Raw genomic sequence first — 15,365 nt, 5'->3', positions numbered from 1 at the left:
AGCCACAGGTAACTCAATTAATTTAATCTAAGGTCCTGGGCCATTGAGTGCCTCTATCTGTCTGTCTGTGTGAATGCATGCATGAGATAGCTGTGTGGGGCGCTTTTGTCGCACTATTTCAGCACTGGACAGTTACCATCAAATCGGGCATCCAAACAACAGAGATAGCGGGGTTGCAGTGGGAATGAGCCAATCACACACTGAATATGACCCTGCCTAGCTCTGTGGGCACAGGCTAACCACAGTGTTGTTGAGCCCGCAACGGCCTCTCAGCACTTTGCTTACACATGCATGCTATGTTATGTAATGCCAGAATTAGAAGGCAGGACTGTTTCGAAGTTCTATGGTTCCGATTGGTTGTTTTATTGATTGGATTTTTGTTTCACCAATCAATTTCATAGACATCACAGCGCTAATTAGTGTTAATTAAGCGAGTTTGGTGAGCTAGCCATGCCACCGTGCGCAGGTTGAGAAAGTTATCCTAACTTAATTAGATATGTTTTACTTTGGGACTTGTTGCTTTGTTTGCTGATGTGCTGTCTATTGTGTGCGTACAGGAAAATACGTTTCTGTCCTTTCTGTAAATATAGCGCTTAAAGAAGAGAAGTAATAAATTAGGCCATCCTATTTAGATCGGAATATTGATGGCTAGGTTCAGATAGCTAGATTACCAACAGAACAACGTAACAAACAAACAAAAAGAAAGTAACAGCACTGAAACATTTGTATTGGTTGCAGTGTACACACTGTATACATGTGATTGGATACAAATATTCGTTGATATTTTAATATTCTACCTTTTTTATGTTTGCCTGCTTTATTTGACCAAATATCTTGGAATGGACGGGGATGATTGGAACTGGATGCAGTGATCCGCTGCTGCGAGAATGTGGGACAGGGCGTAAAGTGTGGGGGCAGTGTCACACGCACTGCACAGCATGGCATTGGACAATTATTGTTGTATGGTATTGGGCGTGAAAATCCGTTTTAAAAATGCGATTTTGTGAGATCCGTGAGATTAAATGTGAAGTAGCCTACGTGAGACATGAGAAATGTTGAAAATCTGTGAGTCTCACTGCATAACAAACTGCGGGTTGTGAGTTAAGAGTTATCTGTAACCATGGATACCACTCTAGAGTCAAACATGCTGCTTTAGGCAAGCGACACGATTTAGCCTAGTCTTTTTTCTGTTTCAGCATATTGGTAGCAACACCTTTATTTTTCCGAGACAAGACAACAGTTTGTTTAAAAAGAGCGACTGACATGTTAACTCACCAAACGGTTTGCGCAGCATATATAAAAGTGTTTTCAGAGGCAGACTGTGATAGAGATGCATTTTAGGAGCGTTCAGTTCTTGTGTGAATATATACCACTAGGTGGCGATAAAAGACAACAAATGTTCAATCTGTCATAGGTTCAGTGTTGGCAACATCTGACAATAAATCTGTTAAATTGAGAACATCTGGAATTTTAAACGATATAGCCTACATTTTGGCTTACACGTAGGCCTGTATATTAAAACACAGATAGGCCTATATTTGTGTGTGTGTGTAAGCCAATAAGCCATATTTGTGTCTCTCTGTGTGTAAAACATATATTATTTATTTATGTGTTATGTAACATGGAATTGCTTTCAAAATTTCCCAATATAGCTTATTTGTTGCAGTATACAACCTATTGTCATTAGGCTATGCTTTAGTATTTTGACAGACCTGCTCATCTCATCTCAGCCCCATGCACAGACTTTACCACTTACATATTCTGCACTATCACTTTGCTCTTTGCACTTTCCAAACACACACACACACACACACACACACACACACACAAGCACAAGATCACTATCTTGCACTATCCATCCTCACAAGCACAAGAACATTATATATTTTTTGCACTATCCACACCAGCACCACAAGATCACTTTCCTCCTGGACACCGACACTGTCACAATCATTGCACTCTGTACAATAGGGTCAGACCCTTTCCTGTATCTGGAAACACTCTGTGTGAATATGTTCTCCCTATGTGTATGTATATGTGATTTATGTATGTATGTCGGTGAGGTGTATAAGTGTATATATGTGTATAAGATACTGGATGACCTAAATTTCCCTCGGAATTAATAAAGTATCCATCTATCTATCTATCTATCTAGACCCTTCCCATTTAATTTAGGATGGTAATAAGCACATATATTCAGATGTGGGCCCCTTCAGTGGCTTAACATAAGAGCTGTTGGTACCAGCTACAGGCAACAAGTCTTAAAGCACAGGAAAAAATATTTTTCTGTGGACCACACCCTACTTTATGCAGCCGAGATCATCATTAAAAGATTATATTAAGATAAAACAATTAAGATTATAAAAAAAATCAAGGGTGGAGCACAGTAGATCAGGCTTACTTTCATTTCTTCTGGATTTCTTTTTTTCCCCTCTCTCTTCTGTGTGCACATGCAAATCAATCTTAAAAGCACATTACATGACAACAGTTCACAGTCCATACATGTTAACTGGTCATCATATCTAAGCTAAAGCTTCAAGGACATGAATAAAACAATTTGTGTTCAGGGCAGAGTGCCATGAATTTAGAGGAGCGCAGAGTACTAGGTGCCTAGACCATGATTACCATCCCTGTGGTCAAATCTCAAATCTCAATACTAAATCTAAAAAACTAAGGTGACTCCCTGATGATGGATCAGCTTGCATGCAGCCACACCCACACTGCCCAGACACATCTTTGTCTACCCTAGTCTTCACACAGAAGCACACCAATAGCAGTTATTTCTGCTGGTTACATGGACAATCTAATGAATGCAATTGGAGTATTATTTCAACAGCAATGATTGAAAGGTGCAAAAAGTTCGGATTAGGAATTAATAATCATCGACTCACATGACAACTAATACTCATGATGCTACTTATGAAAAATTCACCTCCTCAGCATTTTTAAGATTTGTTCTCTAAACCTATTTCCAGCGTTATCTAAGTTAAGTTTGTGTTCATTTTTCATTATTAGTAAGCTGTGCTGCTAAAAATACATTGTTAGGCTCCAGTAACACGATGGCAAGCTGTGCATCTTAACTTCTGCCAATCTTTGTCAAAGGCTTCATCATGTGTTTGGGTGGTTTAATAAAAAATGCTGCAAAATTTTACTGAAATAACTAAAATGTAAACTGTATTCAAAGGTAACACTGTGCAGATACCCCTGGTGGATGTAATGCATTAACTATTTGTGGAATATGCAGTGACTTTAGTAAATGCATTAATGAGCATAGAGTAATAGCCTAATGGTTCTACCAGGAGCACATCACCGGCTGCTCTCTGGCTACTTCTCAGGCGGTTTCCAGGCAACCAGCTGTTGGTATGGAGAAAGAATGTTGGTGACGAAGCATGGAGTGGGTCTTCAGCTCTTACTTACTGCCATATACAGGCTCTTTTGCACGGAAACGATGTGTGGCGGCACCTAATTGGTGGAGAAGACAGATGGAATGCAATTGGAAGCGAGAGGGCATTTTTATCTCCTTGGGCTGTTGTAATTATCAGAGCTGTTTACTCATCCGAGGATGAATGATTGTACATACACAATCCATACCACAGTCCTTCCTCTTTAAAATACCCTATCAGCGATGAACACTTGAGCTAGAACACTTGAGCTCGAGAAGAGAAGAGCTAAACCTTCTGAATCAGTGGGAGCTGTAGGATATAGATTCTACAGTATGCATGCCTGGGAATTTGGAAGTGGAGCATAGCGTCAGGTGTTAATGTGCCATTCATAATGAGGACAGAGCTTCATCTGTCAATAGTTTGATAAGATCAACTTAACATGATTAAATTAATTGAAACCTCGGCAGAAGATTGCCTTACTAACAGCCCTAACCCATATGTGTATCTCTGGTGGGAGCACAGACCACATTGGACACAATGAAACGGGTTGGATAGCAGTGGGAAGCTATGCATTCATTCCAATATTGTGGAACAATTAATGTCTGCCTGTCAAATTAGACATGTTCTGGTCATTTTCTGGTGATATGATTCTATGCTATATGCTATATATATATATATACACATAATTAACATATGTGACTAAACCAAAGCATGTTCATCCGGAACCGCTGAGCAGCATGAAGCTCAGCGTATATATATATTGTAACTTCTGAAATGTGCAGCCCGTTGAGTGATAGCAGGGCCCCCCCTCAGTTATTTACTAAAAACTCAGCTGTCAACTGCAGTCTGACAGTTCTGACAGTGCAATCCTACGACTGGCCATGCAGTAAATGTTTTATGAGCTTATGACAAATCTGTAATTAAGCTTACAACTCCACTACAACTGTTTGTTTAGATTTTTGGTACCACAGAGATCATGTCATGGTCAAATTAGAAGTTGTGTGTTTATTAATGATTATTTCCAATTTGTTTCCTGATTTGTTTCCTTGATTTTTTTTTGACTGATGGGCTGGGGATAAGCTGCATACTTTGTATTCTTCAAGCGTCTACTGAACATATATTTTGGCCCCAAGGCGATTAATGACCAATATGCAAGTGACACTTTAAAATAAAAATCATGTTACTAACTGCAGGCCAGTATGCGATAGGAATAATGTGCTCAGTTGATTTATGTAAGAATTCTGGTGGCAGCATGAAAGAGCTGTAGCTCTCGAATGGTCCTTTTGAGAAGGACAGAAAAGGCACTGTTGCAGTGGTGCAGACTGCTTGTGGCTGCTGAAACTTTAAACTTTGGATTATTCTGGATTTAAAAACCTCACAGAGAATTTTCCTGTTGCATCATCATACGATTCACATAATTTCTCAAAGAAGATTTAACCAAAATCCCCTCCATCCCTTTAACACAGTTGATTCATGATTTAGTTTTTGACATCTAATTATTTGTCTTGAAATTGATGTAGATAGTCTGCCCTGTCACGGGTTGGGGAATAATAACTTCAATTTTAGAGTTAGATGGGCTCGGATGGATAAAAGGAACTAGATTTGCACCAAATTGCTTTGATCCTGACTGTCATCAAAGGAACTTTGCCTGCTTTGAATCACCTCCCAACATCACGATTTTCTTTAACTACCAAATGTTTAGCCATCAAAATACAGATGCTTTTGCCTTTATGCACAGAGTCGAATCTTCTTTATATACTGGCATATTAAACAAGCAGAGTTGAGATGTTGAAATAGCTCGTTTCATGTCATGTAAGTAGGAATAATTCTATTACAACAGACAATTACGTAGATGTCATAGGACGTGAGAAACACACCGGGAATTATATCGACTGTTTGACGTGGGAACATTATACACATAATCGCCAGTAGCACCGATAGCCCACGCGTTGAACAAACGTGAACACGAATTGAGTCATGATTGTTTCCCGGCTGAACATCTCTGCAACAGATAAGCACAGTCACTGTTCGAAATCTCGAGCTGTCAGGTTGGCCCTGCCAGAGCTGACTTATTGACATCTCTGATTGGATGCCTTCTTCCTTTATGCATATAACCCCTCCCATTCGTGAGAGATGCTTTGCAGAGAGCAATGCAGTAGTTAGTCGTGAGTCCGCCAGCTCTCAAGTTACGCACACGAAGTTAAGCGCAACAGCGACTTGATGCCACATTTTCGGTGAAGTAGGAAAAAGGATATTGGAAGAAGAGTTTCGGTCTTTATTAGAGATCAGATAAAACAATTATCAAGACGGACGCAAGGACCAAACTGCAACCCTGGCGGCAGTGAAGTACAAGAACGGATTTTTGGCATTCCTTTAAAAAACAGGTATACACTATGAGGTGCAGCCATGTCAGGCAACGGTAAGACTGCCGCGAAGACGCTGGAGGATTTAACGTTAGATTCCGGTTATGGTGGAGCCGCGGACTCCTTCAGGTCGTCCAGCGTGTCTCTGTGCTGCTCGGACACGCATCTCTCGTACGCGCATGGGGGCAACTGCTGGCATCTAACCGAGTCCATGCATAGCAGACATAACAGTTTGGACACAGTAAACACAGTCCTGGCGGAAGACACAGAAATCCTGGAGTGCTCTGGCCAGTGCGCGAAATTGCCCGAGCTGGAGGACGTGCCATGGAACCTCGGAGATGTGGAGAGCGCGCTCAGAAAGGAGGAAGAACTGCGAGTAGGGTGCCCAACGAGGGAGATCCTGGCCAAGCTTTCAGCTCTGGTGAGCCGCGCACTGGTGAGAATCGCCCGGGAGGCGCAACGCCTGAGCTTACGCTATGCTAAATGCACCAAGCATGAAATTCAGAGCGCAATTAAGGTGGTCCTCTCATGGACAATTTCTGTCAATTGTATTACTGCAGCGCTTAGTGCCCTGTCGCTGTATAATATGAGCACTGGTGACAAGTTCAGCCGGGGCAAGTCAGCGCGCTGTGGACTGGTCTTTTCAGTTGGGAAGTTCTTCAAGTGGATGGTCGACAGCCGGGTGGCCTTGCGGGTCCATGAGCATGCGGCTATATACCTTACTGCGTGCATGGAAAGTCTCTTCAGAGAAGTGTTCAGCCGTGTTCAACGCAGTGCATTGATCGAGAAGGACAACGGAATCCCTAAGTTTACCTTGGAGTCTTTGGAGCAGGCTATCAACAACGACTCGGAATTATGGGGTCTTCTGCAGCCATACCAGCATCTCATTTGTGGAAAGAATGCGAACGGTAAGAGCAGTCCTTGCTTCCGTTGTGTGTGTGTCTTTTTTTTTGGTGTTTTAAAGAGTTTTCTTTGATATTTCTGACTGTTGGTATACAGTGGAAACCACCGGATAGTGAGATTGCTTATCATGTGTTCAGTCTGTTTTTCCGGCCCGTGCTTCCTATCTGGTGTGTTATCAATTGCTCGTGCAGGCGTCATCATTTAATTATGCAGTTTCAACTCTAGTGCACTCAGTGCTAGATTGATTTGAGGTGTGTCGAGTGTTGGCTGAAACATAGTGGCAAAGAGCACTGCCATTATCTCAGAATACGAAGAAAGAACACATACAATTATTCCTTTCATATAAACATGTCTTTCTCAGTTCTTCCATTGGGCCAAGGCCCCTAGATGTCTTTGTAAAATACTGTAATTCAGCATCCAATGAACACTACAGAGAAGAGCCGTATTACATCATTAGAAGTGTATTGTGAAGAGAAATGTCCCCATAGTGAGTGTTAACACAGGATGGCCTTCGGTATCGGCAGGCAGAGACTGCTGCCAGCATCCCTAGGAGCGGAAATGCTTAGAGCAGATATTTACCACCATAGCAAATTTTCCAACATGTGCCATCTTACATCTGTCTTGAAAAGACTTTCCTGCTTATCAGCCGAAACAGCCCCCACCTCAGTGACCCAGTGTTAAAGGCATAACGACATGGGAATGACAAGAAGTCCCTAAAGACTTGTCAGAAACCCCAGAGGAATGGGGCTGTAATTGGGGCAGGACCTAGATATGTGTGTATGTCCCACACTAGCACTTTGCAGGTACTGCCACTGGCACCCACCTGGCCTGTTACGTAACTGCTTTCTCTTGTCACAGGCCTTTGAGTTGGCTCTTGTCACAGGCCTTTGAGTTGGCACAGAGTAGACAACACTGGCCTAAGTCTGTGCACAGTCTACCAGGCCAGTCTAGTCTAGTCAGGTCCAGTTGTGTAGTGTAGCAGATCATTCTGCCCCCTCTCCAGCGTGTTGCCTTTGGCCTCAGGACATTTGTACATTGTGTCTTGGCTCTTTTGGGAAACAAATTGTTCCACTTTTGAGAATAACCCAGCACATTAGTCTTGGTGGCTTGTGTGAGACGTGTAAGGACTGGCCGACGGTATAAAATGTGGCACTTCAAGGTGTGGTGGCATATTTGTTCTCCTGCTGCCTGCACTGCATCTGTGATATTGTTTTATTTATTTTTGTTATTTATCCGTAAAGGCTACCTTCTCCATCAACGTGAATTCGTCCTGCATGTTTCCAGGTAGAGCAATTATTCTGGGTAATGTTTAAGGTCACAAAAAGCCTGTCACTATGCAAATGTTGAAGCTTGACTAACAGAGGCTAAAATACTGACTCGATAAACATAAAAAGTAATTGGAAAAGATGTGTTGTGATACTACTCACAAAAATATTTCATAAGGTTTGGTATGACCATACTAATCTTCTTAAACAAGTTCAAATATGTGTTCACATGGCACTGTAAGTAAACTCCGATACCATTTTGTGGTATGACAGGAGCCGCTAAACCTTTTACAGCTCATTAGCCTCCCAAATGATGACTGGAAGACACAATAATTTGATTATCTTTTAATAGTTGAGTGCATACTGATAAAGCCCCGCAGGAATCAACCCTGACACAAGTATTAAAAGGCCAGTTCATAAATGGCTTGATTGAAACTAGCATGTTAAATTGCTTGATTACATCTGATCATATTCATAATACGCTAGGACCTTACGGCTGTGACCCAAGCTCTTTTGAGCCACAGGATAGGGACATTACAATAAGAGTCTGTAAAATACTATCATGACCCGCCTTGTAAAACTGATTTTAAAGCCCCTGAGCTCAGCCCAGTACAGCATTTCATTCAGATTGGGCAACTCCTTGTCTTGGTTTGCAGACTTTGGAGTGGACTACTTCAGCAACTACTTATTGCTGGCATCCTTGACGCCAAGGTCATAGATCTTTTTTCCTCCCATACCCCCCCATGAATTCAAAGATCCGGCGACAGATTGCTGCTTTTCCAGTATGGCACTGTATGCACCAACCTATGCCAAGTCAGTGAAGTTCGATGTCACAACAGGTATTGACTGGGCGTCATTTTTTTCACAGTCTTACATTTTTGCATTCCTTCTACTTGTTCTACTCATTCCACTCATCACTGCAAACCTTCATCTAGAGGAGAGTGCGGCTGTGCTGTGGGTGCAGTTATGTTTTTACCTGCTTTTGTGCACATCTGCATTCCTTGACACAATGGTGGCCGGAGTTGCTTTCCTAAACACCAGGGAAGTCTCATTGAGAGTTTTTTTTTTTTTTTGCTCAGTGTATCTAAATTGTACCAATGAGGAGTATTGATCATAAAAGCTCCTCTGTGAGAAGAGGTGAAAAGAGGCTGCCTAAATAGGGTGCCTAAACAAAGACCCAGGAGGCAAACAGAACCGCAAGGACAAGGAGAAGGGTGAACAGGAATACGTAAGTGATTGAAACATTGTAGTGAAAAAAAAGAAAAGAAAAAGGGCAAATAAGGAATATTATCGGAGATTATTTCAGTAGACATGAGAGAGAGAGTGAAGAGAACACTGAGAAGACTGGGATGAGTCATGGATTCTCATGATGTCAGGGTTAGAGTTAAAAAGACTAATTCATGTGTAAAATGTAGAAACAGGAGGAAAAAAGATTGCCACAAATGTGAATAGAAAGTGTATATTATAAGCAGCAGTTGTGTCGGCTTCAATTTATTACCATTTTTGACTGTACATTATGTCCCAGGGAAACCTTGGCTGCAAACAGTATAATAGGATAAAGATTTGACTTTGCTCTTCTTCAACAACATACTTCGTATATTTGCATACAGTGGATATAAATTATATTACTGTTTTTTTACCAACAGCTAACATAAAATATAGCCGCAAGCAGCGATGAGGGGGCCAAGCAGTCCAGCAGGGCATAGTTGCCATGGAAACTTGATGTCATTATGTCAAGGGCATGCCTATAAGCTCAGTTGTTTGGTCACCTGTTTGGTGACTGTAGCGCCTGTAACGGTTTGGAAAATAAGAAATCCATCTGATAACTTTTGTGAGGCTTTGCCTGAACATCGGAAAAAGATTTTGGTAAAGACTGGGAAAAAAATTGTGGCCTGTGAAGTGAACTTTTTCATGAAATCCAATATGGAAGAAGATCGAGCATGGATCATACATTTTTGCTAATTTAACAAGCGATCCCTTATTTTAAAGATAATACATTTTTTGACCAACAGGACTCATTTTGTGGTGACACGCCCCAAAAGTTGCAACAACCCAAGTGGTTATTTGTTGCCTCTCTTAAGTCCTATAACGAGGTGATGCTGCTTTGCCATCAGTAGTTGACATCCGATTAAAAGTGATGTGTGAGTAAGCGAGCGCATCTCATTTTTCATGTATGACTGCCCTTCATTCCTCCATCCTCGTGGCATCCCTTCCTCAATTCCTTCACTAGAGGGAGGGTCTAGGATGCAAGGGAGGAGGGAAGGAAAGAGGGAGGGAGAGTTGACAAATAAAGAAAATGAGATTCATCCCTTGTGTGTGTGTGTGTGTGTGTGTGTGTATGTGTGTGTGAGGGTTGACAAATAAAGAAAATGAGACTCATCTCTTGGCAGGAGTTTAAAAGTGATGGGAGTAAATTGCTGACGTGCTCTTGGAGATTTCTGTGCATAGCACATTAATATGAAAGACTGAACGGCAGACAGGTAGTGCTGTTATATGATCAAGGTTGAGACCAGAGATGCTTGACACGCCCCGTTTAATCTGTTGTGTCTGAATTCAGCGTCTTCAGCATCTCTCGTGTTTCACTATTCTGGCAACAGTAGTCTAAAAAGATTGTTATATGTCTTATTCTGAGTGAAAAGTTAAGGAACTAGAGTTTGTGGATGTGGCGACGGTACAGTGATTGGGCGTGAAGCAGTGTCTGTAAGTGTTGTCATGCGGTTTTGAACGGTGCAAACCCATGACAGCGACACGCTTCCATCGCTTTGAATGGGCGTGTTGTAGCGTGTGGAAATATCATTTTCAAACCGTCAGAGACGACACCAAACAATCTGATTGGCCGCTGCCGGGAAAAATCGCTCCTCATTTGCATAGGATTCAACATTTTCCAACTTTTATCGGTCGCGTCGCCCACAACGGTGGTTTACGTCACAATGGATTGGCTCCCGTTGAAATGCATGGGATTAGAATATCGTGTAGCTCGTAACGGTGTCATGGGTTTGCACCGTTAGGGATATGAGGATGAAAATGACTTTATGTTAAATTTGAGCATTTTGTAAAATCTACATGTATACAAAAGTAACAATATGAGCTTCATTGTATTACTGTACTTGGCATTAATTTACAAAGTTACAAAAAATATACATGTATATAAAATTGTAGGATTATTAGTTGAAGGCAAGAATATGTTTTGAATACAATATTAAATGTAGAGTAAATGCTACATATAGGTCTACAAATATCAACCTTTATAACAGGACAGGGGTATACACTCTCATAATAGTATGTTGTAAAATGGCTGCAAGCTGTGATCATCAGGGTCCAAGCTGAGTGTGTGAACTGCTCCAGGTAGAAAAAGGTTAATTGATTTGACTGTTTCAGCAGGTGAAAGAGGACTATTTGAATTTTGTAAACGGATTTACAGACAATTAATTTTGAAGATAGATCGAACCATGTCAGAGGAACAAAGGGAAACATGTTGTAGTGCCATCTTAGCGCATGGCTCTTGTGCTTATGGAGCAGATGGCCAACCAGGAGGAGGGTAGGCATGCAGGAGTCCGTGCAGTACCCACTGCAAACTCTGGCGGGAGATAGATTGTCAGGGGCAAAGAGGTCAGAATATCACTTAAAGTCAACCATATCACTGTCATCACCAACCAAAGGCATATTGCTGTGAATCGAGGGCATTTGAATGTATCTGTGTTCCGTATGATTTGAAACTATGGAGATAGATGTCATGTCTGTTTTCATGATCGTTATATATATATATTGATGTTTTTTTTTTCTATTTCCTGAGGTTTATGGCTGTAATTCAGTTTTATAATGGTATGTCCCCTGTCTTATTTCTGATTCACCTTAAAGTTAGTCAATAGACACGAGTGTTTTGTTTATGTAACGATTCACTGATGCTGGGTAATCTTTGCACATACAGTGCATGTAAGATTACTTGTGTCCACTCTTGTCCTCCTCAGAGAGTAAACAGCTCAAGCAATTCCGCCAAAGGACTTGAAATCGTGTCAAACTTGAAATCATGTCAACAAGGTCGCAAGCAATTTTACAAGAACACCAATTTGCCGCTGTCTGACGACCATGTTCCTCGGTTGAACCCTTTCACATTTGTGATGTTATTAGGTACCCTGTTGACCCCTACGTGATCCCTCCAATTTTCTCACTACCTTGACCACATCTCGTTCAAGCCATAATGTCATGAATGTGTCATACTGCCATACATGTACGTAGTGTTATTCACTGCGATGGCAGGACAAAGGTTAGATTTTAGCAAGCACTGGTGTTGGCACAAAGCCTGACTTTTGCACCAGCGCCCTTATGAAACCCTCCGATGATTGTTTGCCATCTTGACCTCGCATTATGGAGAAAGTGAGATTTGTCTTTTGTCAACAATAGCATGCGCCCTTGCTACAAGAGGGTAGGGACAGAGAGGGAGATAGATAGAGAGAGAGAGAGTTTGGTTTAGCAGATCCACATAATGTAAATGTCATTTGTTTTGCACTTTTTTTGGATATTGGGGAACAAATTCATTATTTTTATACACAGATATCATTTGACAACAATTGAGAGGCCACAGAAACACCTTTTACTAATTTTACTCTTTGGCCAGTTTGGACGAAATGTGGTGTGTAGTGAATTCTCTTCTAATCTAGAAGTGGTGTCAATTTGTGACCCTTTTGTTTAAACTGTAGTGCCAGTGAACAAATTATTTAACACAGTCATGCAATCTGTTGCTAGTGCAACCTTTCACCAGTCAAGTGACACTCAGCCTTCAAATCCCCTGGGTTTCAAATGAACATGGTCTTGGTGAGAGTTTTCAAGCAGTACATGACATGTTATATTGTATATTGCATATATTCCACACAATATATTGTGAATATGCCATGGCCACAGGTGTTATTAGCAAGATGGCACACAGATTTAGCTAAGATTTAAACCACATTTATATCAGAAATTTTACCAGAATCTCTGCTTAAATATTTTCATTTTAGATCATGCCTTTAGTTCCACTGGCATTTGCGTTTCAAGAGGACCATCTCTTTTTTTGTGAGGTGTAGAAGGAGAGTCCGTGCAGATATACACTGTTTGCTGGTTTGTTAATAATAGATTATTGGTGTAAAATCCATAATAGGTGTTAAACATCAGCAAGTATGTTTCAGCAGGGCCAGCTGACACAGAGACATCCCCCTATTGCAGTTATTTTAAACATTAATAGTAGCTTATGTAATTGTAGTTTATGTATACATGTGTATGTGTGGGTGAATTATATAATTCTCATCACATTCTCAATCTGTGCTCTTTGACACCAGTTGTTTGTTTGTTTGTTTGTTTGTTTGTTTGTACTATACTAGGCATACAAGTTAATTATTAGTTATGGCTGTCAGTGGGACTGTCGACTGTCAGTATGATTTCTTACGCTAAATGCTCATGAGGTTGTGTGTAGAGCTGGAGTGTGAGGGCATCAGCGCATGTTTCCATTTCTTTGGCTTTGCAGTGCGGATATGGGAATGTGCTTCTGGTCTAGTGTCCTTGGTACTGGTCTGCATTTAAGTCTTCTCCTGGTCCTAAGTTCTAGCCTGTGTTATGTTTGTCCTCGTGGACTCCTTAACAGGAAGTAAGTGTATGTGTGAATACTCAGGCCTGCGTCTTCCTTTCATTACAGTGTTTACTTCCTGTTGTTTGTCTTGTGTGGTTCAAAGACACAGACATCGTCCCTTGTGGCTTTGCTGTTTGTGTGGACTTACAGTGATCCCACCTAGACACTCTACTCAAATTAGAGAAGGGGAATCCAAGTGCTGGTCTCCACGTGCCTGGGATGAGATTATGATGAGTTTGTGTTTGCTTCCACATTCACATGTCCCTCAGTATTGTAAATATCCAAAAAATGTGGAATTACGCAGTATTTCAGACTTATATGATTTACATGGTTATTTGGCCTGATTTGGTCTATGCCTCATGTCCAAGAAGAAGAGATTAAAGGCTAAACGTTTTTTTTTGTCAGTTTCCAGTGGGTTGTCTGTAAAGAATTTGGAGTGGTGTCTGAAAACATGAGATTTCCATTTCCATGTGTCCCAAAAAGGTACATTGATCAGTAGAGAGCTTTTCCACCAGGATTTCCACTGGAAATCCAATTTAGTTTCAAGAGAAACCCACTTGCCCTTACTTAGGTTACAGTCAGGAGCCCAGGAGGCTGTGGTGCAAAACTCATGGTTACTGATGAGTTTTGCTAAATGAAAGCTAGCTGAAATCCTTAAACAATTGTACTTTTTGTTCACACATGATATTTTTTTTTGCTTTTTCCATGGAGAGCACAAACAGCAGCAGTTAGGCTTTAACAAATCAACAATTATTCACTGTTCATTCTGACGACTGCATACGTTGATTCAAAAATCTTTTTCATCTCAGACTCTCAGAGTTATGTAACAGGATTATGTTAAGGTTAAAATGATTACTCTGTGCAGGAATCCTCTAATCACTCTTTCCCTGTTAGAATTCTGAGTGAATACGAATAGGGGCTCACATTTCATGAAAGCTTGGAAGCTTTACAAATAACCATTTCACAGAAGGCAGAAGGTGTCGAGACTCACAGGAGGACACCTTTTCAAACCACTAGTCATTTTGTCGCGATACATGAGGTCTAGTGATCTAGTCAAATATGGCTAACCAGATAAGAGTCTCCGAAAGAGCTTGGATAGCTGACCCTGTGTCTGTGTGTGTGTGTGTGTGTGTGTGTGTGTGTGTGTGTGTGTGTGTGTGTGTGTGTGTGTGTGTGTGTGATTGCTGTAACACCACTGGCTCTTCTCGCTCTCCCCGCTGCTGTCCTACTTCCTTCCATCTTTCAAGTCCCCAGCTGCATGGAGAAGGTCTGCCACAGTGCGCCATGGAAGGATCCAGAAACATCCGAAGCCGTCAGACAGACACACAGTAAAAGTGTGGGGCCCATGAATATCTATAACCCTAGGGGGATGCTGTTTCCAATGGGAGTGGTTTGGGCTTTTGCCCGCAGACTTGCCCTCATATGTCCTTAGGACCATCATTTGCGGGAAGGATATTTGATTTTACACAAAACGGCTGCCTTTACTTCCATTTGAGTGTTTAGTCAATGTTTAGTTTTAATGCTCTGAAGGCTAATAAAATGGCACATGTATTTACAGTAAAAAAGCAAAAAGTGAGACCAAAAAACAGCATTGCACTGTCTCTTTGCCGGCCATCTTTTATGTGACTCAGGCAGTGAAACAGTCCAGGCATTGCCCTTGTGTCTTCTTGATAAAGATTTAGTCAGTGTGATTCATCTCAACTAATCCTGGACATGCGGTACCATCTGCAGTGTTGTAACCCAGTGTCCAGTGCTGTGCATCCTACCATATCTCAAAGGGCAGTTGGGGGAACTTGGAGAAAAGTTGCATTACTCAGGCGACTTATACAGGCAAGGGGTTTACATGGCA

At 41.4% G+C, this 15,365-nt stretch overlaps 1 protein-coding gene across 4 annotated transcripts in view; it reads left to right on the top strand.

Annotated features, from left to right (window-relative positions):
* The first annotated feature begins 5,414 nt into the window (after window positions 1-5,414).
* Window positions 5,415-15,365, top strand: part of btbd11a (BTB (POZ) domain containing 11a) — a 133,057-nt gene continuing 123,106 nt past the window's right edge. For all 4 annotated transcript variants that reach the window (XM_031582466.2, XM_031582465.2, XM_031582464.2 and 1 more), the window contains exon 1: window positions 5,415-6,654. In XM_031582466.2, the coding sequence (XP_031438326.1) occupies window positions 5,790-6,654 (865 nt within the window). In that variant the 5' untranslated portion in view covers window positions 5,415-5,789. The remainder of the gene's footprint in view (window positions 6,655-15,365) is intronic.

The sequence above is a fragment of the Clupea harengus genome, chromosome 16 (genome assembly GCF_900700415.2).
Source record: "Clupea harengus chromosome 16, Ch_v2.0.2, whole genome shotgun sequence".
In the NCBI taxonomy this organism is placed as follows: Eukaryota; Metazoa; Chordata; class Actinopteri; order Clupeiformes; family Clupeidae; genus Clupea; species Clupea harengus.
This window is presented reverse-complemented; position numbering and strand designations above follow the sequence as displayed.